This window comes from Phyllobates terribilis, unplaced genomic scaffold (assembly GCF_046119375.1).
Source record: "Phyllobates terribilis strain yellow unplaced genomic scaffold, ASM4611937v1 Scaffold_9__5_contigs__length_417890890, whole genome shotgun sequence".
In the NCBI taxonomy this organism is placed as follows: Eukaryota; Metazoa; Chordata; class Amphibia; order Anura; family Dendrobatidae; genus Phyllobates; species Phyllobates terribilis.
This window is the reverse complement of record NW_027362769.1, coordinates 210490877-210513037: the sequence shown is the minus strand read 5'-3', so window position 1 is coordinate 210513037 and position 22161 is coordinate 210490877. Positions and strand designations below refer to the sequence as shown.

The 22161-nt window shown below is 42.5% G+C and overlaps 1 protein-coding gene across 2 annotated transcripts in view; it reads right to left on the bottom strand.

Annotated features, from left to right (window-relative positions):
- The window catches only part of SMG1 (SMG1 nonsense mediated mRNA decay associated PI3K related kinase), a 110748-nt gene that overhangs the window by 10276 nt on the left and 78311 nt on the right, over positions 1-22161 (bottom strand). For both annotated transcript variants that reach the window (XM_073647650.1, XM_073647651.1), the window contains exons 36-57: positions 21943-22104; positions 21370-21587; positions 21122-21276; positions 20612-20834; positions 19426-19672; positions 19110-19339; positions 15407-15655; positions 15038-15176; positions 14850-14959; positions 12972-13190; positions 12683-12873; positions 11652-11824; positions 11054-11333; positions 9111-9377; positions 8802-9036; positions 6780-7006; positions 6316-6466; positions 5369-5558; positions 4209-4678; positions 3872-4009; positions 2959-3111; positions 2691-2870 (exon numbers count right to left, since the gene is read on the bottom strand). In XM_073647650.1, coding sequence (XP_073503751.1) covers positions 2691-2870; positions 2959-3111; positions 3872-4009; positions 4209-4678; positions 5369-5558; positions 6316-6466; positions 6780-7006; positions 8802-9036; positions 9111-9377; positions 11054-11333; positions 11652-11824; positions 12683-12873; positions 12972-13190; positions 14850-14959; positions 15038-15176; positions 15407-15655; positions 19110-19339; positions 19426-19672; positions 20612-20834; positions 21122-21276; positions 21370-21587; positions 21943-22104 — 4607 coding nt within the window. The remainder of the gene's footprint in view (positions 1-2690; positions 2871-2958; positions 3112-3871; positions 4010-4208; positions 4679-5368; positions 5559-6315; positions 6467-6779; positions 7007-8801; positions 9037-9110; positions 9378-11053; positions 11334-11651; positions 11825-12682; positions 12874-12971; positions 13191-14849; positions 14960-15037; positions 15177-15406; positions 15656-19109; positions 19340-19425; positions 19673-20611; positions 20835-21121; positions 21277-21369; positions 21588-21942; positions 22105-22161) is intronic.

Below are 22161 nucleotides of genomic sequence, written 5' to 3'. Positions count from 1 at the left end.
AGCACCCGCGATACTTGGTGCATACCCGAGCACCCGATGCAAACTCAAGTAGCGAGCACTTGCTCTCAACACCATATCATTTTTTTTCTTTACTTTTGAAAAAATCCCAACCATAGCACAACCTTACCCCTAGCACAACCCTACCCCTAGCACAACCCTAAGGCTGTGTGCACACGATGCGTTTTTTATGCGTTTCTGCAGCTGCGGAAAAGCTGTGGAAACGCATTAAAAACGCATGGTAGAAGGGCAGCAATGTTCCCCAATGGAAATCCGCATGTGCTGTGCCCATGATGCGGATTTTTCCGCAGCGTTTACGCTGCGCTCAAAAATCTGCTGCATGTCCATTAATTTTGTGGAAATGCAGCGTTTTCGCCGCCATTGACTTGCATTAGAACGCGCCAATTCCGCAAGACTGCATTTGTACTTGCGTTATTGGCGCGTTCTAATGTGCGGATGGTACCCGGGTGTGGAGGAGAGGAGAGTCTCATGCACACCCAGGTACCATTAAAAAATCCGTAAAAAAAGAATAAAATAAAAAATAAATGTATATTTACCTTCTGTCGGCCCGCGCAGCGCTCCTGCTTGGTTCCCGGCACTTTGCAGTGAGCTGAAGGACCTGCGCTGACGTCAGAGTCATGTGACGGGTCACGTGACGCTGACGTCGGCAGGTCTTTCAATTCAATGTTGCCGGCAAGGGAGAACGGAGTGAGCAGGACAGCGCGGGCCATCAGAGGGTAAAGTATACATTTATTTTTACCATTCTCTCGGGTCACACTATATAAATCCATGCTGTTTGCATGGATTTATATAGTGTGACCTAGTTGTCAAGCACTTTCCAGGTGATGCTAAAATCGCCTGGAAAGCGCTTGTCAATCCGCATGCGTTTTTCTGCCAGGGAGATGCAGAAATTTTCTGCTTCATTTCTGCATCGTGTGCACATACCCTAACCTAGCATTTATTTTTTAAAATGTTCCTCGTGCGGTAGAAGTGATTAGACGACTTTATTCTTTGGGCTGGGTTTTTATGTTTGGCAGCTGTCACACTAAAAGACGCTTTTTTTTTTTTTTCAAAAGACTAGTTTTGCAATCATTTTTCCATATTTCAGCAGTCATGTGACAGCTTGATTTTTGCGGGACAAGTTGACGTTTTTATTGGTACTATTTTCAGGCACGTGACATTTTTTGATCGCTTTCAATTCCGATTTTTGGGAGGCAGAATAAATAAAAACGAACAATTCCGGAATTTTTTTTTATGCCTTATTGTGTGGTAAAATTGATAAGGTAGCTTTAGTCTTCGGGTCAGTACGTTTACAATGGTACCACATTTATATCTTTTTTTATGTTTTGGCGCTTATACACAAACTATTTTATAGAAAAAAAGATTTTTTTTTTGTAATCGCTTTATTCTGAGAGCTATAAACCTTTTTATTTTTCGGCTGATGGAGCTGTATGGCAGCTTGTTTTTTTGTGGGACAAGATGACGTTTTCAGCAGTACCATTTATATTTGCATTCGTCTTTTTGATTGCGTTTTATTCCATTTTTTGTTTGGCGGTATGATGATAAAGCAACGTTTATTTTTTTTTACCGTGTTTACTAAAGGGATTAACTAGTGAGTTTTATAGGTCAGGTCGTTCCGGAAGCGGCGATACCAAATAGGTGTACTTTTATTGTTTTGTTTTTTTCCATAATACTTATTTATGGATACAGTATATTTTTTGGATTATTTTTTTCATATTTTTTCTTTTTTTTTTTTCACTTTTACACTTTGTCCCACTATGGGACTTCCATTTTTGCATTCTGATCGCCTGTATAGCATAGGGATACAGCAGCATCTCTATACTATGCTGCGTGTCAGCGCTGCACAGGCAGGAGTTACTTCGATCTCGCACTGCGCATGATCAAAGTAACTTCCTGATGCCTGGTGACCAAGATGTAGTCATGACGACATAGGGTCACCATTACAACTACCGGGATCCGGCACAGACAGCGAGGGACGCTGGACAGGAGGTAAATAGGCGTGCGCTTATCTCCCCTTGCTCCTGGAATGCTGCGATCGACTTCGATCACAGCATCTCGGGGGTTAATGTGCCAGGAGCAGTGCTTCACCGTTCCTGGCACATAGCAGCAGGTGTCAGTTGTGAGAATCAGCTGACACCCGGCGGCGATCGCAGTGCACATAATAGTACGTACCTGGTCGAATAGGCACAGGTCAGTACGACGTACTATTACTGAGCACGTCAGAAAGGGGTTAAAGGGAATCTGTCAGCAGGTTTTTGCTACCTCATTTGAGAGCAGCCTGATGTAGGTAAAGAGAAGTCAAATCCAGAGATGTATCACTTAGATTACTGGGTGCAGCCGTTCTCACACAATCAAAGCTTTTAGATTTAGACTGAAGCAGAGCTGAGGAAGCTAACCACGCCCACACCAGGCTCTGTATATACAATGTCCATAGACAGTGAGGTGCTCATCAGAGTTGGAAGGGGTGTTGCCAAGCTAGTCTGGCAATGTTAATCTCTTAGTGATAAATCCTTCACAGTTAATAAATAACAGCACGCACTTTGACAAGTGACAAATCCCTGAATTCAGTGTTTCAGCCCCTATCTCCTGTGGTCTTCAGATTACACAGCCAAAACCTGCTGAGAGATTCCCCTTAAAAAAAGAAAATCCAAAAAATGAAATCCAATACCTACCACGCGTTTTAAAAGCCGCAGTTCGAGCTCAGAGACTGTACTGTTGAACTGAGACGCAAACGAGCACATCTGCTGGCAGCGCTTTATCAGCTCAAACAAGCCAGCGTCTACGCTCATGGTCTCTGCGGTCCGGGTACGCAGGCTCTCAAAATGTATGATGGTGCTGCACAGGAACGTTACCTGGAAATGGCATAAGAGAGAGGGGGGAGGTCAGCGTTTCTCTGCAACAGCGTGGCCAGCCATAGTTTTTAGGAACCGCGATATATACCTGGCTTGTTCTCTGGTTTTCCTTGAGTATAAAATTTCTTCGGTCTGTTATAGTTGCCTCAAAATCTTGCAGGACTGGTGCCAAAGCAGGATTCGCCCCTCCGGCCCATTTTAAACGTTGTTCAATGCTGGCTTCCAACGCTGCCAGTTTCTCCTATATAGCGAGCAAGAGAACAAAATCACTACGAGCGACAAACTCCAAGTGCACAGACAAAACATGGAATGTCAGTTGGTCTGATGCATCAAAATATAAAATGAACCCAAATTGTTAAAAAAAAATAATAAAAAACACCAGTATTGTATTTTTAGGTCACAGCAACACTTAAACAAAATAGGGGGTTATTTGAACAATTTTTTTTATTCTTTTTAAACTTTTAAGAAACTTGAAGCCGTGATTGTCCGATTGACCCGGCATTCACAGAAGGATTGTGATGACTGGCATGGGGGTCTTCAAGCAGACTAACGACTGTCATGACAACCCATAGGCGCCCGGTGATCACGTGACGGGCAGATCAATGGCAGGCTTTCGGACAGCAGCATTTAACTGGTTAATAGGCCGTCAGAGGCACTTGGTGGCTGATTAAATCAGCCATCATGTGCAGGGCGAGATGCAGGCTCAGTGTGCGAGCCCGCATCAAAGGCAGGGACACTGCCAATGAAGTAAATATATGTCATCGGTCGTAAAGGGATAAAAAAAAAAAAAAACAATACCACCATACATTTGTACAATTTCTACTAAAAATCATCACTGCCACTTATGTAAAATGAAAGGGGGCAGGCTGCAGTTCTCTACACAGCTAAGAACACTTAGTAAAGGATGCAGCGCTAAATCAGGTGAGGCCAATTTATTCTTGGGATTGTGGGAGTCCCAGAGATTGGGACCACAGTGATCATAAAATCACAAAAATATTTACCTGGGCTGCAGCAATAGAAGAGTCAATTTGTCCAAGTGTGTGAAGCTTTTTCTTCATGCTGGTTAAGATCGCAGAGCGCGGAGGAGGCGTCACTGATGGTGTCTGCGGACGACTGATCAGGAGATCTTCATGTTGCCACTTAAAATAAAAGGTAACAGATGCATAGTTAGGGTCCATCTGTGAATTTCTGCAAGCTCCATTCAGATAAAGTTCTGTAATAACTGATGCATGTGAACATATCCTTAGCTGGTCTGAGCAGCTTAAGACGGTACTTATACACATAGATGATTAACAAATAGGAAGTGTCACAATAAGAAAATCTTTGGATGATCATTACCTGAAACATGGCAATGTGGAGCTGTAAGCGTTGCATGCTGGTTTTGCAAGAAGCAATGTTGGTTTCCAGGCGGCGGACCAAGTCTTGCTTCTTCCAAGCAGTGTCGTAAGAACTGGCCAAGACTGTAGCTCTGTTCATCACAAGTTGTGAGAAGCGGGAGATCTGGATGTTGTGCTCCACGGCCTTCTTACAAAGATCATCCACAGACACTTTGCTTTCAGCCCCAAAGTCCTTGGCCTCTACTTGGGCAATAATATCAACGCCCAAGGCACTGATGAAGCTGCACAGGGTCAGGCCCAGGGCCTGGGTAGGAAGGCCAATTAGGAGCTGCCGCACAAAGTCAGCGGTAAAGGACTTGATGGGTTTGGCCATCTGCTCTTCACTCAAAGAAGAGTTTCTATACATGTTCTTAACATTGACCAGCTGGACGGGTCCATTTACAGGGCCTTGATCGTCTGCAGAGCTCTTCCCTAATGAGAGACAAAGAGGGTAAAAAAAGTTAACTAAAAGGCAGATGTGCAGTAATGTACGATATGTCTGGACCAGATACCCCTTTGCTGGAGAAGAATACCCAGTTATCTAGTTTGCAAGGCCGATGCTGCAGAAAATGAACTGTCCTAATGTGGTGATCACATGAGATCAGTATCAGCATTTTTCATGGAAAATGCGGTATTACAAGGTCGACCACTTAAAGGGGTTGTCCAGGTTTTAGAGCACTATGTGACTGCAGACTTCTGAATCATGACCGCAGGCTGACACGATTCCCTGGTATTGCCAATGCCCGCAGCATGTATGCGATTTGCATACATACGGTCACATGCAGATTAGTTTGGCTTCTCTCCATTCATTTCTATGGAGAGAAGCCAGATAAGATTAGTCAGCATGTGACCGCATGTAAGCAAATCACATACATGCCAAGTCATATTTCAAGGCTTCTTGAAGGGTCGATATTGACTTGTAGGATTGCTACTTCCAATAGGTGGCACTAGAGTTCAAGTCCTCTTCCTTTTTGAAGAGACAATATGCATATTTAATTTCCCATAGGAGCATGCAAGGCGTTTAAGTCTCCTCATACTGGCGTGCCAGACCTGGCATGTCACTCTGCACAAGGAGAAACCTTACCGCTTAAAGACTACATTGTAGAGGAGAAATATCCTCACCAGACAAGGTTTGAGAGAAAACACCGCAAAGTTTGAAGAATTCCCTGATGGTTTGCAGTCTCTTCAGAAAGAAGATTTCGTCTAAAACCCGGCGAAGCTCTTCATCCTCAAAAAAGTTCACTTGAGTAGTGCGTGCTTCACGGATGATGTCAACCTTTCTCCAGGCAGGGGGAATTTCCATTTGCTTTAACTATATATGAAAAAAGAAAATCACAAAAATAAAAAAGGATAAATTAAAAAATTTCGAACTTTTAACCAGGACCGTGGAGTCAGAGTCGGAGTCCATTTTGGCGGAGTCGGAGTCTGTATAAAAATGGACCGACTTCTAAAATATATAATAAATTGGGTACAGTAGTTCAATGCAGTTTGTGGGAGAATATTTTTTCATAAGAATTTGGGAAAGTTCTAAAAAATGTCCTATAAATGTCTGTCCTGATCTAAGTGTCTAGACTTTTAGCTGAGATGAATCTGTGCTGCAGTTTATGTACATAAGTAGTGAAGCTCCTCCTCTACAGATTAGGGGGAAAAAAAAAACAAAACATACAGAGAAGGAATGCCTGCACTCATCTCAGAACTGCTGGAGTGAACAGGAAAGCAGGATTAAGGTAAGTACTTCTTAAAGCATATCTAAACTTTCAATAAACTGTGCATAAATCGATAATCCAGTATATGTTGTCTCTGTATGCTTGATGTATTAGATAGATTTTCCTCTTAGCTCATAAATATATTTTATGTTCAATATAAGTGGCTTGATTATTGTATCATTATAATGATTAAAAGCCTGAGGTTACCATTTTACTACAGTAAATTTAGCACTTAAACATGAGCCATATATGAGGGAGTCAGAGTTTGTGTCATGGAAATTAAGGAGACGGAGGTTTGGTTTACCAACTCCACAGCCCGGCTTTAAACAAAAAATCCATTCATCAGTAGATCAATATTCCTACCTTGTCAAGTAACAATCCAAATGCAGTTTCAACTTGAGCAAACATCCCATCAAATGCCACCAGAAGCATCTGACCGGCTGACATTTTTGGAGTTTCGTCAATTGTTCCATTCCTGGGCTGAATTAGGTCTCCGTACTGAGAATGAAGCAACCTGCAAAAACCAAGATATTTAGCAATAAAGTATCCCCCTTCTTCCCAACCACTGTCACATTTACCCTGGCTTCTGTCCATTTACACAGTGCGTGCATACAGGGAATGGAGGACTACGAGATGTGGGAAGGAGAGATAGAGGCTAATATTGCCTAATCAAAGTTTAATGTATCATTATGTACTATGATTTTTTTCTTGTCTCTGCATTTTATGAATACATAAAAGTAAAGGCAAAATTTCATTGTAGCAGACTCCTCCATCAGCTACCATACTGTACATTACAACCTGTTTATGTGAAAAATATTGCTAGATACCTTGCGACGTCAATGTACTGAGCATTTGCCTCATCGTCCATACACATGGCGGCGTTCCTCAGATAGGTCTGTAAGGAATCCACCAGCACCTGCAGCGGAGTCCCCTCAGTGGTTTGTTCAATCAGGTTGTCCAATTCTTGCAGCATGACCTCTAAAGTCTGTTCACCTTTCATTAAGCATCTCAGAGCTTCGGGGAAAATTATCTGACAGAAGTTTGAGTTCAGTTCCTTAAAAAAAAAAAAAATATATATATTATATATTATATATATATATATATATATATATATATATATATATATATATGTATATGTATGTATGTGTATATATATATATATATATATATATATATATATATATATATATATATATATATATATATATATATATTTATTAATAATTATAATAATACAAAAACAACAGCAGCAAAAACAACAGCAACTTTTAAAAAAAAAATAATGAGGCGGATTTACTACTGAACATGCATCATACTTTGAGCCAGAACTCTGGCGTACAGTAAGATATGAGATATCGAAATATTAGTACATATTTTGTATTCTGTATCTAACACTTAGGCATTTGGTCAATTTCTAAAAGGGTCTTAAGAACTGGTAATCAGGATGCTCATATTGAGGCATCTAGAAGTACAAAGGCTCCTTAGTCCATAAGAAATTCCCCACTGTTTTAGAACAATTAGGAGTGATCCCACCGGGCCAACAAGTCTGTCATTTAAATACCGTGTGGATGTGGTTATCCAGAGTAAGCATATTGTAAGGAATGAACAGATTGACGGATACAGTTCTTTGTTCACACAGTGTCTCTAGTTTGGTGGGGGAGATTTACAGCGGAGGTTGCAGGTGGGAGATAAAAAACCCAAGAGGAACACAAGGAGAGAGGAGAGGGAGAAGGCATCCCCCTGAAGAGGAGACAACAGGAAGGAATCCTTGGGAAGGAGAGAAGGAACTTGGTACTGGCTGGGTAACTATATCAATGGTTCTCCATGTTGGGTAATTACTGGGTTTTGGAGTATTGTATTTGGCGGTTTATGTGTTACTGGCGATTAGTTTTATCAATTTTATGCTTTACATTTGATTCTGGGTATAAAATCCTATCTTTTTATACCCTCTTCTCAGTGTGCTTTCTTTGCTGAAAGTCCCAAAGAATTTACATAGGGATATTCTTATCATTTGATATGGTCAATAATAATATTTGATGTTCTTGTTCAGTATCATTGATATTGTTTGCGATAATGGCATTTCTTACAGTATTACCAGCAATGTCTTACTATACTTTTATCACAAAACTGACACATACAGTGCTGCCGCCATCTTTTGGCTGCTCTCAGCAGACAGCAGTATATTTGACCGCTAACAAAAGGCATTAGTGTAGAAGTCCCCTTAATGCTTATGTTAATACCTTGCTCCTAGTATTTTGTTGGGGCATTTTCGAGAAATACTTCCTTGATGTTTTAATCTGGAGTGTAGCGGGGCGACCACTGCACCAACTACTCTGCTCTCTCCTTATTCACCGCTGGCCTCCTGTCTTTGATTGACAGGTCACTCTTCTCTAAGTGACCTGTCTCTCCTGCACAGACACCATCATTGCCCGGGTTCATTTAATCAGAAAAGGCATTGATTTGAATAGGAGGCAGAGGTGTAGTACCCTGCAGCAGCCACTAGAAGTAGACGGAGCAGCTTGGCAAGTGAATACTTCCAGCCGGCGCCACCGATAACAGCTGATTGGCCGGGTGCTGGGTGTTGGACCCCGGCCGATCATAGGATAGGCCATCAATGTAAAAGTAGTGGACAACCTCTTTAAAAAGTGCTATTTATGAGGATCCCTAAACTACAAATGAATACAGATGAATTTGGGCTTTAGGTCTATAAAACTTTACGCCGCAGCTCAGTCTATGTGACCACCTAGAAATTTCTACTTTTAATTCAAGGGAAGATATTGAATCCTTCAAGAACCTTTTCAGCCACAAATGTCGTTGCATCGGTAAGTCTATGAGGAAATCCTCTGTACCTGGAGGGAGATGTACACTGCATTCGCTAGGTGCACAGCTTCGGAGGCTTCCAGAGGGTTGGGTATATCCAGGTCTTGTGGGATAAGTTTGCACTGCTTGAGTAACTGTACGAGGCAGGTGACATTGCCGCTCATGCTGCAGAGCTCCTCCAAGAACCAAGCTCCATCCCGCGAGGTGAGGTCCACCAGCTGCTCCCCCGCGCTGGAGGCAGCGCCTTCCATCATTAGATTGCGCCTGCCAAACAACACCAGACACTGTAGGAGTGCGTCTAAATCAGTGTACAAGAGCAAGCGGCCAGCATGGGTTACCTTGTTAAAGTGCAAAGAGCAGAGATGACGACACTAGCCAGACTCAGCGAGCCCTCGTCACCATTTTCATGCAGGAACACCTTGATGCAGCGCTCGATTTCTTTTAGCTGGTCCTCGCACACTGGCACAGACACGGCCTCTTGTTTGAGCCTCTCCACCTGCCTCAGGAGGCGATTATTAGTGTCTGCATAATGGCGCTGCAGGGCCAACTCGCTGGCAGAAATGAACTGGGCTTGAGAGGGCTGCGGTGCATACTGTAACTCGTACCTTTAAAAAGAAAAATAAATAAATCTCATTATGTCTTGTAATCTACTACCGAAAATCACAGGCAGTAATCAGAGCAAAAGGCGTTATCGCTTAGTGACAACTGGATGGGCGCACTTACTGCATGGAGCGAGATTAGGAGTCTAGCGCGCTCCATACATGACCTTGCAACTTTCCATTTTTTTCACTCCCCTTCTTCCCAGAGCCATAGCTTTTTTATATTTCAGTCAATATGGTCGTGTGAGCGCTTGTTTTTTGTGGGACAAGTTGTACGGTTTTAAATGACACCATTGATTTTATCATATGGGGTACTGGAAAGCGGGGGTGGGGGGTGGGACCAAACCCCTAAATGTGGTAAAATTACAAATAAAAAAGAGCAATTCCACAATTTTTTTTTATTTACCATGTTCACTATATTTTAAAACTGACCTGGCAATATGATTGTACAGGTTGGTACGAGTGCGTATTTAGCAAACATGATTACATTTTTTTTTAAGTAGTGGAAAAAAATTCCAAAATTTGTGAGGAAAAAAAAAATTCACTTATGTCGCCTTTTTCCGAGACGCACAGCATTTTCATTTTTCGGGCTCTTGGGCTGAGTGAGGGCTCACTGTTTGCTCCCTTAGCTGACGTTTTTATTGATCGCATTTTGGGATAGATACAATATTTTGATCGCCTCTTATTGCAATGTTGCTGAGGCCAAAAACCAAATTCTGGTGTTTTTCATCACGCAGCTTACCGATCGGCTTAATTTATATTTTGATAAATCAGACTGAACGCAGCTATACCAAATATGTTTATTTTTTTCAATGGTACAAAAGGGGGCGATTTGAGCTTGTTTTTTAAATTTTTTACTTTATTTTTAACTTCATTTAATATTCCCCGTAGGACACTTGAAGCTGTAATCCTCTGTGCTATACATAGCAGTGCTAGGAGTATCATAATAACAGACACGGGGGTCTTCTGCAGACCTCCAGCTGTCATGACAATCCATAGACGCCCCGCGTTCATGTGACAGGGGCGCCGATGGGAGGAATGACGCGCTTCCTGCCGTGTGTTAAATCCCACGGTCAGTTATTGACAGCAGGATTTAACAGGTCAACAGCAGTGCTCCACCCATGCCTGTTAGAGGCGATTACATTTTATGGACTGAAAATAAAAAACTAAAAAATTTTTTTAAATGTTTTTATTTTTTCAACTGGTAACATTAAAATAAAACCTCTACATAATTTTGGCATGGACAAAATTTTGTTTTCAGGTCAGTGTGGTTATCAGGTCATATTTATTACAGAGTTTTTTTTTTTTTTTTTTTAAAAAAGCACAAATGCCTTTTTTTCCCTCCTCAATTCCACCCGACGTGGCAATTTTTCTTCACTCATTTCAGTACATTAAATGCCAAATGAATGGCATCACTTAAAAAATAGCCCTCAGTTATGTCGCTGGAAAAATAGTTAAGTTCTACCTCTTTGAATCAGAGTAGGGAAATCAAATGCAAAAAAAACAAAAAAAACAAACTATATTAGGGCCACATTTTCAAGGGATGAAATGCAGTATGGTCATTATTACCTACTTATCCTACAGTACTGAGCGGTTCTATGCCAGTACGAGAACAAGAGAATAAAGCAGCCATTGCTTTGCAGCCTGGAATCCACACAATGGATTCTGACCTCTATACCTACTTTGTGTAGATTTCTTGACAGTGCTCCATTGTCATACTGCAGATCAGTTCTTCCATCCAGGTCTTCCACTGCTCCATTCTGTGTCTCTGAAACACGGATTTGGGGTACAGTAGTGCGACGGTGGCGTAGTTGTGCAGGTGCTCTAGGCAGCCACGCAGCACGGAGCGGCGCTGTTGCAGCAGCGTGCCCATCTCTGCCTCGTACTGCTCGCACTGTGTGATCAGGTGAGCCTGGCCGGCATTCTGTAAGAAAGCTGTAGCAGGTACGTAGCTGGGAGGACCTGAGGAAACACAAAACCAAAATAAGTATATATGTATATTGCTCCTAATAATGCACTGGGAGCCGCGCGTCCTGCCCAGTCTCCTAGATTCTGTATCCCGTATCTGTTATTGTACAGCGCTGGATACAGGAGTCTTGCTAGTGCATGGATGTGAGCGGCCCAGACTCACCTGGTCTATGCTGCTATTTAGAAGAAAATAGTAGTGGACCTTAATAATGCATTCTTTTATATGTCAGAGAATGTGCAGATATCAGAATGAAGACTAAGAGCATTCATTTTTATTTTTTGCAGATGGTAACAAAATGAATTGATAAATACCCAGGTCCATTTGGCTGCTTATCTCCTGAAGCAAGCCTGCCAATTTCGTTGCCTCTAAATTGCTGAAGGCGGCTTGATACTGAGTTATCCATTGCTCAAATTCGTTCAGCTTCACTTGGATCGATTCCTGGACGGCTCTCTGCTGGGTCTGTAGTTGGGTGTGTTCAGTATACCTAAAAGAAGCAATAGTCAGCCATGTACAAATCAGTACTCAAAAAAGGACTGTCCGGGCTTGGGACAAACGTATGGAGTCACTCTGTGTGCCTGCAGACTACCAAATGCTGACAACGCATAGTGCACACGCTGGTACACTTCCCCAGTATTGCAGGGCGAGCGGGCAGGCACGTATGCCATTTACACACTTGCGGTCATGTGCCGAATATAAACATGACCACAAATCAACGGACAGAGACCAGCAGAGTCTAGGCCTCACTTCAAGGATGCATAACGCATGCTTGCATCGGAAATACCGGGGAATCATGACAACGTTTGCACCATACACCGTTGCAATTCAATAGTCTGCAGATTTCTGGCCCAAGCCTGGACAACCCCTTAACGCAAGGCACAGAAAAAAACAAACAACGGGTTATTCTATAGGGTAAGGAATAACTTGCTGATGGCTGAGGGCCCCACCACTGGGACATCTACCAATCCAAAGAACAAAACAAGGCTCTATAAGCTGGGAACCGTCGTCTTGAATGGAGGGGAAGTGACCATGCTCGACCTCTGCTCCATTCAATGGTCTATGGGCCTGCCAAAGCAAATCGAGCACATCTCCGGCAGTCCCATAAACAAGGGATTGAGTGGTGGTCAAGTATGGTCATCTCTGCTCCATTCAAGATGGGTCTCTGTAAAGCTTTGGTTCCCAGGTTGTAGAACCTTATCCTCACCGCTGGGAGCCCTAGCAATTCCAAGAGTCAGACTTAGCGATCAGTAAATTATCCCCTCTTCATGGGGATACCATCTTGGGAATATCTATTTATACATTTCTTCAGGATTTTAACACTTAAATAATGACAAAAATAACCAACCTATGCTGCAGAGTATGAGCAGGGTGATCGGATGCTTCGGCGCCTTCTAAGAACGCGATCTCTTCCACGAGTCTGGCCTGCAACTTCTCCACTTCTGACAATTCTTCATGCAAGTTCAGATATTCCTCCAAACTGCTGTCTAGTTTAGGAAGGACACTCAGCATCTCATCTTTGTTTTTAAACCAGTTCACCTTATAAAAATGAAAATGTAATCAATTACACACGATTCTTGCAGATCAGGGGAGCCAATTTCATTATATCCAAAAAATATGCGAGAGCAGGTCTCTACCTTTATTTCTGCTACTCTGGAAGAAAACAGGCTCTGTGTGATCTCTCGCTCCATTTCTCGTTTGCTTTGTTTGCTTTCTGCCTGCTGACCACCTCCGCCATAGACCGCACCAGCAAATCCAGCTTCTCCGCCCGCTGTCCAGTCCACAAGAGGGTCGTACACAAAAGCCTCCAGTAACGTCAGCAATGTCTCCCTGCCTCTCCTCATTATGTGAAGGACCTGTAATCCGGCACAGCAACTTACATATTAGCAGCAGTGATCAGACTCTGACCTTATCTTGTGTATTGAAGCTTCTCATGAGTGTGTGCAAAGGTACTCGAGGGCTAGTTGTGTGCAAAGGTACCCGAAGGCTTCCCACCAAAGCTTGTATGTTACTGTAGGAATTAAACTTGATCACTTGACAAGCAATTGGGCTGAGTAAATTCTGACACTCAGTAAAAAGTGTATAAAAGTGATAACACTATAAATTGCCAATATTTAAAAAAAACGTAAATTTAACACATTTAAACAATAAGCCATTTTTAATGATACATTCCCTTTATTTGATTGTGCATCTGTTAGCCATTTTTTTTTTAATTTATTAAAAGTGTCACATGAGCCCTGTAGCCAATGTCACGTAGGTAAACAATAGGCCAAAGGTAAATTATGGGCTTCGATGAAAGTGGTGCCAATTGGCACTCAAATTCACAGAAAAGTACCAGCTCCTAGAAAGCATTATAAATATGGAGAAACCGGAGCAATATTAGCATAAAAACATTTATTAAAGGTCAAAATAACATATCACAAGTGTGTACTACAATATATCTAACGACAGTAAGACAAATGTGTCCACAAAAAAACAGCCGCTGTTATCCTAAATAATTGCCTTAGATAATCCGTATAAGACAAAGTGCAGTGCAGGTAGTTAGAGCAGAGAATCTCCCCTGTGTGTTGTACACACCCTGACTGCAAAGTATCAGCGTTATAGGTTCAAACTAGTCTCTATAGTACAGGTGCAAGAAAGAGGGGATACCTTCCCAAAGCTGTGGTAAGACTATCCCCTCTTTCTTGCACCTGTACTATAGAGACTAGTTTGAACCTATAACGCTGATACTTTGCAGTCAGGGTGTGTACAACACACAGGGGAGATTCTCTGCTCTAACTACCTGCACTGCACTTTGTCTTATACGGATTATCTAAGGCAATTATTTAGGATAACTGCGGCAGGTTTTTGTGGACACATTTGTCTTACTGTCACTATATATATTGTAGTACACACTTGTGATGTTATTTTGACCTTTAATAAAATATGTATTTTATACCAATATTGCTCTGGTTTCTCCAAATTTATAAAGCCAATGTCACGTGCCTCAGGAAACACAGCGATGACATCACCGAAACGACGCCAACACCGAAGGAGAGTACAGGCGGTTTTATAATTTTACATCTAGAATATAGTAATTGAGAAGGGGTTGTCCGAGTAGTGGAAAATCCCTTTAAGCCTACGACCAATAGGGAACAGTCAGGGCATGTGCACACGGCGCCTTTCCCAGACAGATTTTGTTTGAAGTTCACCTAAAAAAGAACTTCAATTTTTTTTTTTTTTAAAGCATTTTTTGAACATATGCACTGTAATGTCAAAATGACTAGCTGTGGATATATTCAATCTTTTTTGAGCTTATTTTAAACAATTCTGGCTTCAAAAGCTGTGAAGTGGTTAAAGATGGCTTCCGCTTAGAAGCTTAAAGAGGTTATATCAAAATGTTCCCAAAAATTAAATAAAAAGATGCCAGAAAAAGACATCTGTTTGTCTTGAATAGTCTTCCTAAAGCAAAACACAACAGGTACCCCAGCGTCTATAACGCGCTGTGTGCCTATACCCTTGGGTAGATTTGTTACCTGTTCACACGACAGTCTGAAGACCCCCTCCACTCCCGTTACTCCCAGCGCACTCTGAATGTTCTGGGTCATCCGGAAAGGGACTTTCTCAGGAACACGGAGGCTTTTGCCTACAGAAGAGAAGGTAACAAACGTTGTTAGCCGTGGTAAATTATGAATACAACCTATACAAGAAATACTCTGCTCACCTTTCTCAAAGCAAACATTGTAGTCAATGTGCACCACCTCTCCACTGGTCATGTCAATCAGCACATTATCCAGGTGTCTGTCTCCAAGACCTATGATGTAACCAACCATTGACATCACAGCAGTTGATCTGGCGTAGGACTAAAAGAAAAAAAAAAGATCACAGAATTAAACATTACAAGTAATGCTTTCTAACATTTCAATATTCTAGCGAGAAACGCAATACATTTTCTCAATGGGGATGGCACTGGTGGAAAGTCTAGTCTAGCCTAGCCTGATCCACAGGGTTAATAGCAGCTTGCTATTCAGGATTCAACCCCAAACAGAAGAGATTCAGGACTCCAGCAGACATTCAGGAGGCGTCTTCTTACCTGGGTCACTCTCCACCACTCATCAGGAGTGGCACAGGAGCACCACAGCTCCTTTGCTAGTAGGTTGGGAGGCGTTGATTCCATTAATTCTTCTAGTACGGTCTTCATCACATTAATCGGCCAGTCTCGCCGTGACACATCCAGGCTCAGTCCAACCGCTTTCAGTGCTGGGCTGATCTTACTGTAATACAGCTCGCTGGGACGAGGAACCATAGCCGGGTTCTGGGGAGTTTGGTAGGAATCTTGGGCCTAGTAGGTGAAACAATATACAAAATGACAGTCGAAAATCCTTAACCAAGCTACTGTCATGTCTCCAAATGCTACTAACCTTTAAATATAGGGTTAATCTGCAGGTTAATAGCGTTCCAAAGCAGCTTGGCCGCCGCATTGAAAGCTTTGCTGCCAGGGTTGTTCACTACTCGGGACAACCCCTTCTTAAATACTATATTCCCCATTGTAAAATAAAAACTAACATTCACCGTCCGCTGCGCACCAGAATTGTTCCATCGATGTCGGAGCCGGGTCTCCCGTGACATTGCTATGCCATGTGAGCACTGCAGACAATCAACACTGGAATGGTGCCGGTACAGGTAGTATCTGTTATTTTAATTTTACACTGAGGAATATAGTATTTAACCAACGGCTGTCCAAGCAGTGGACAACCCCTTAAAGGGAATCTGTCAGCAGTTTTTTGCTACCTCATCTGAGAGCAGCATAATGTAGGCAAAGAGACCCTGAATCCAACGATGTATCACTTAATATACTGGGTGCAGCCCTTGTGCCACAATCAAAGAGTTTTTAGATTTGGCAATGAAGCAGAGCTGAGGAAGCTAACCCCGCCCACACCAGGAACTCATTGTACATAGCTGTAGAGAGTGAGCTGCTTAACACAGAAAGGGGCAGAGTCAGACTTGGGCTCACACGCTGCAGTGTCCGAGCAATGGTGCTGAAACAATCATTGCAAGTAAACAGGTTGGAGCTTGATAGGAGAGGATCTGAAGTCTGTGTTTTAACACCCATCTCCTGCTGTCTTCAGATTACATAGCAAAAACCTGCTGATAGTTTCCCTTTAAGTTAGGGATCTCATACTCCAATACACAGAGGGACAAAATTAAAAGCTTGGACAAAGTCACGGGCCAACCTTGATATTTATTGAAAAAATGTATACAAATGAGGAAGTTTTTCTGTGTCAACTATAATGATGAACTTTCATATGGCATATGGAAAAACTTAAAAGGGGTTGTCCCACAAACAAAGTACATTTTAATTAATAGATCTTCGAATTAAATACTGGAATATGTTATGTAAGTAGCAGTAATAAGCATATAATAATAATAATATTTTTTTATTTTTATAGCGCCATCATATTCCGCAGCACTTTACAAATTTTAGGGGTGACATATACAGACAATACAGAATAAGCATATCTCATATCGAAAGGAGTGAGGGCCCTGCTCGCGAGCTTACAGTCTATGAGGAAATGGGGGAGACACAAAAGGTAGAATGTACATATATTGTATAATGCAGCCTTGATATACTAAATAGGATAAATAATAATACATGGACTGGTCGCCAGCCAGTATGTGTACAGTCCTGACCGAGGCTATTAAGTACATGGATGGTATGAACCTGAAATTGAAGAAGATTTTAATATGGGGGAAAACTGGGACGGACAGATAGTGTGTGGAGGCGATACGCCAGTCTAAAGAAATGGGTTTTTAGGGTCCGCTTGAAACTGTGGGTATTGGGAATTAATCGAACTGTCCTGGGTAGTGCATTCCAAAGAATTGGCGCAGCACGTGAGAAATCTGGGAGACGGGAGTGGGAAGATCGGATTATGGAGGATTTTAGTTTTAAGTCACTGGCAGAACGGAGGGCACGTGTAGGGTGGTAGACTGAGACAAGAGAGGAGATGTAGGGGGGTACTAAAGCATGGAGCGCTTTGTGGGTAAGCGTGAGAAGTTTAAAATGAACTCTATATTGGATGGGTAACCAATGCAATGACTGGCACAGGGAAGAGGCATCGGTGTAGCGGTTGACGAGGAATATGATCCTGGCTGCTGCGTTAATGACAGATTGGAGAGGGGAGAGTTTAGTAAGAGGGAGACCGATTAGTAGAGAGTTGCAGTAGTACAGACGGGAATGAATAAGAGCTACAGTAAGAGTTTTTGCCAAGTCAAAGGTGAGAAAAGTCCTGATTCTTGTCCTGATTAGGCCCAATGGCCTAATCTAAATATTTAATAATGGAGAAAAAACCTTGAATACTACAGGTAAAGTATGATGTCAACAAAAGTGCCCCCAAACAGTAAGATACCCTCAGTGAATTCCTCCTAGTACCCACCATACGCACGGTATGATGACCCTACTGTACCCTTCCCTCAACACCCCCCACCTCTCCAGAAAATATAGTGACCCTATTACAGTATGATTTCCCAACTGTGGGCCCCACAAAGCACAATGGGCCCCACACAGCACAGTGGGTTCCATACAATACAACGAGCCCCACACAGCACAGTGGGCTCCATACAGTACAATGGGCCCCACACAGCACAGTGGGCTCCATACAGTACAATGGGCCCCACATACCGCTCCATACAGTACAACGGGCCCCACACAGCACAGTGGGCTCCATACAGTACAATGGGCCCCACATACCGCTCCATACAGTACAACGGGCCCCAAATAGCGCTCCATACAGTACAACGGGCCTCACATAGCGCTTTATACAGTACAATGGGCCCCACATAGCGCTCCATACAGTATAATCAGCCCCACATAGTCCCCCATACAATATAATGGGCCCCATGGGCCAAATATACTCACACCCTGTGGGCCAAAGTTTGACATATGTGCTTTAAGTGGACAACTCCTACCCCTCTAATCTAAGGAGTGGAGAGATGTAACTGCACACTGGGCCTTAACAATGAGGCAACCAAGCAGCACCCAGTGAGTATTGTGCACAGATCCCAAAAATGAGAATAGGTCTCTCACATGAGAGTTGCTCAATAATTTCGACACCTAGCATGTACCTAATGTCAGATCAGACAGAGACTATGCCTTGACAGCCTCAAGTATAACTTGTGCTGCAGTTCTAAATTAATAGTGTTGGTGGATGGAAGCGTCACAGTGTAGATAACTTCACACTTCCAGATCTCATCTCACAGCCGTCAGTGTGGGGGGAAGGGTGAGAGCTGACCGCACAGAGAATAGATCTGGAAGTGTTTGTAATGATACATAACTCAGCTCTGCAGAGATCAGTGAGGAGAGGAAGGTGTGGTCTTTACTCCTCTACTTGACACCTCATGCTTATGATTGGTTAACCACATGTAGGGGAAGTAGTACACGCCCCAGAAACAAATCTCTAGTAATGTCAAGTTGGACTTAATATAAATTAGAACCTAGGCTCAAACAAATATCTCAGCAGAGAAGAGGAGGAATTAATAAAAAATTATAATCCGCTCTGCAATCACTATTCCATAACATGGCCAGTTTAGCATGCTCAAATTGGTGAAGAGACTATTTTAAAGGTGTTGCAACGCTAGTTCCAATAAAAAAAAAAAAAAAACAGACTGCCTGGCAATGTACCATCACTTCTTCTGGTGGAAAATCCCTTCTAACAAAGCAGTAGCTGCATATTTTTCTTAATTACCTTATACACTTGTAGCTCTAATTATGAATAGTATGAAATATAGTCAATTTATACCTTTTGTGCTTGTAAAGCAGCCTCCCTCTGCTGCCATCTTTTGTAAAGACCAAATAGTGGAGTGGCTCCATCTACCCACTGAATAAGACCCGACCGGGTGCCAAGGGGTGTGACAGAGTAATGACGGGCACGGAAATGAGGTGACTCTTGTCCATTAATGGTGGCAAACATGGTGTTCACAATGGACAAAAACTGCATAATCCTTTCATCAAGATGCAAATCTTCCAAACCTGAAATAAGATAAAAGTAAGAGGTCAGATCGGCAGACCAAGTAATGATATGAAGACAGAATAAATAGGTTACAATAAAGACTTGCCTTTAAAGAGATAAGGGTAATTTTTCCCATCAGAGCCAAGGAATATAAACTTCTTCGGCTTTGTTTTGGTAGGCAGAATGGTGATGGAGCTGCCCACACTATGGATAGTGATCGTATCCCTATCAGACACTTCTCCTGGCAGAGCGATCTCCGTATTGGTCATGGAAGCTAAACAAGGGCTGATTTCCTCCAGCCGTAACAAGTAGCTCGCCCGCTTCTGTGCCCTTTGCTGCAAGCTCAGCATGATCTAGAAAAGTAACACATGAAATAAGCAAACAATATTAGGTTTTCTTACAATACACCATGTAGGGTTACAGATCGTGAAGACCACTGCAGATGAGAGCTCATTCTAATACTCACACCTCTGCATTATGTCATAACACCCCCCAGACTACTAATCAATTCTTTACCAGACCCTTCATTTGCTGGGCAGGAGCTTAAAAAGGGGCTTTCAACTTTGGGCAATGCCTACTTGCTGCAAAGATCTCTAGATAATAAACAGAACACAAAGTGTCCTCCTATTGGGACCACCAGCTGTAGTCAGTGGAAAAACCTGGAGATGTTAAAATTTCTAGGAGCTACAGAACAAGGGAAATGAAGCGTTTCACAATGAGATGTGTGTGTAATGCAGGACAAGGAAAGTCCTCCAGAGCGCAAGATGCTCTTTAGACCGCACAAGGCCCAAGTCCTTGCTAGGAGAAAATGCTGCCATGTGCAAGTCCAGAGAGCTCAAGGCTTTTCTGCTTAACAGAAACTGAGGCCAACAAGGAGAAACCCATTCTTAAAAAGATGATGGACAGGGAAAGCTTAGAGGTCTACAATTGCTCTCCTACTGCTTTATGCACTAAACTGAGATGCATAGTGTCTAAGGAGAGGATATGGACAACTGGGTGGAGCCAATGCTTTTTTCCCCCTACCTACTGTCAGCCACCTAGTGGCCTATACACTCGCTGCTGTTTACCCAATGTATTCAACGAGAAAGGGATTTTACGGGAAGTCCAACCACACTGGAAGACGACAGATTCGTCTTGGAAATCTTATTACACCAGTCTTCAGAATTTGGTGTAAATAATACAACCAGGTAAAGTCTACGCAGCTGCATTATTGCCCAATCTCAAATAGATGCATGTATTACAGTGCAAGGTTTCTACATGGGCATTTACAAGATAGATGAATTTCTATCTACCTGTTTGAATGGCATCCAGCTATTACCGGGATTAGCCGGATTGGATGGATTTCTAAGTTTTTCCAAAGCGCTTTCAATTCCCTCTCCATAGTTGTCCTGGAACCACTTCTCATGCGGCGTCTCAGCGGGTGCAGACGTGATACTACAGACGTGCTCCAGTGCAAAAACGATGGGCTTCATCAGAGCCGTGTGCTTTTCCCGCATGATTGCAATCTTTTCCTCTCTAGTATATAAAAAATATAAAGTTACAGATATCTGAAGGAAGAACAAAGCTGAATAGCAGTCCATGAAGAATACTCAAACACAAAAATATGCTTTGAACTACAATATGCTATATAACAGGGAATAGCAGATTCGAGGAGGAGTCAGATACTTAGCCTGCCATGCAGCAAAGATTTGACATGAGGTATATGTCTGTTCCTCCAATATACCAAGTGCTGTCTACCTGAATGCTGCACTAAACCCTACAGTACCAGCATGTATATACATCTTCACATTGCAGTAACTTACTTGCGAAGAGTGTTGTTGTTTTGGACTCTCTTCACCTCGTCTTCTAGTTGCTGAATACGTCGCAGGACATACATGTGCTGCTGTAGCAAGACGCCCAGCCATAGCTCATCCCAAAGCACCGTGACTCTCCGAAGTTCAGCTACCAACATCTGAACCTGCGTATCAAAAAAAAAAAAATCAGAATTGAAAAATGGACAATTCTCACCTTATAATGGAAGGCAATCAGCCACCAACAGGCCTATACAAACCTGCAGGACCATGGTAGGGCTGGCCGAAGACAACTTTTCCACAATTTTACTGTAACAATCTTGCATCATGGTTTGGTCCTCATTAAGGCCATTCTTAATTTCATCCCGGTTGCTTTCTTGAGAAGCTGGAAGACTTCCGTCGTCACATTCAGCACCCATCAGCTCATCATCCTGCATGTTACTGAGTAAGGTGGGAATGGCCGATGAAAGCTTAGTTCCTGCATTCAGAAACAATCCAGAATTAACAAGAGTCCACTCAAACTTATACTTGATCGTCACACATTTATAAGCCACAATTCCAACCAAACTTTTCCTATAATGTCATAGGTGTCTTCTACATTCCCATTCAGAACTGATCTGTTCCAATGTATCTATCTTCGATGTACTTTATTTTAGATTTATGAAGGTAATGCATTAAAATCTGGCTTTTATAGCTCCATGTCAGTTTTCCAACACTTGTATAGCTCTCAGAAAACCCTGCAGAGAGCAGACATGCAGAACGCCCCGTAGCTTGGGAGACCACTGCTTAAAATACCACTCTACTTTTCAGATCCAGTTTTAGTAGGTACTCACCAGAAGACTGAGATTCGTTACTGAGCGAGATACTTCCCACTATTGCTGGATAGAGGATGAGGTGCGGGGAGTCATGTGCGACTCGGCACAGTAAATTGCAGATACTCTGTCGAACGTATACTTCAGGGTGATTGAGACGGGAAAAAAGTTGAGGAATTATACCTGCGAAAAGAGACGAGCATTAATATACCCTGAAAGACTGACACGAGAACAAGGAGT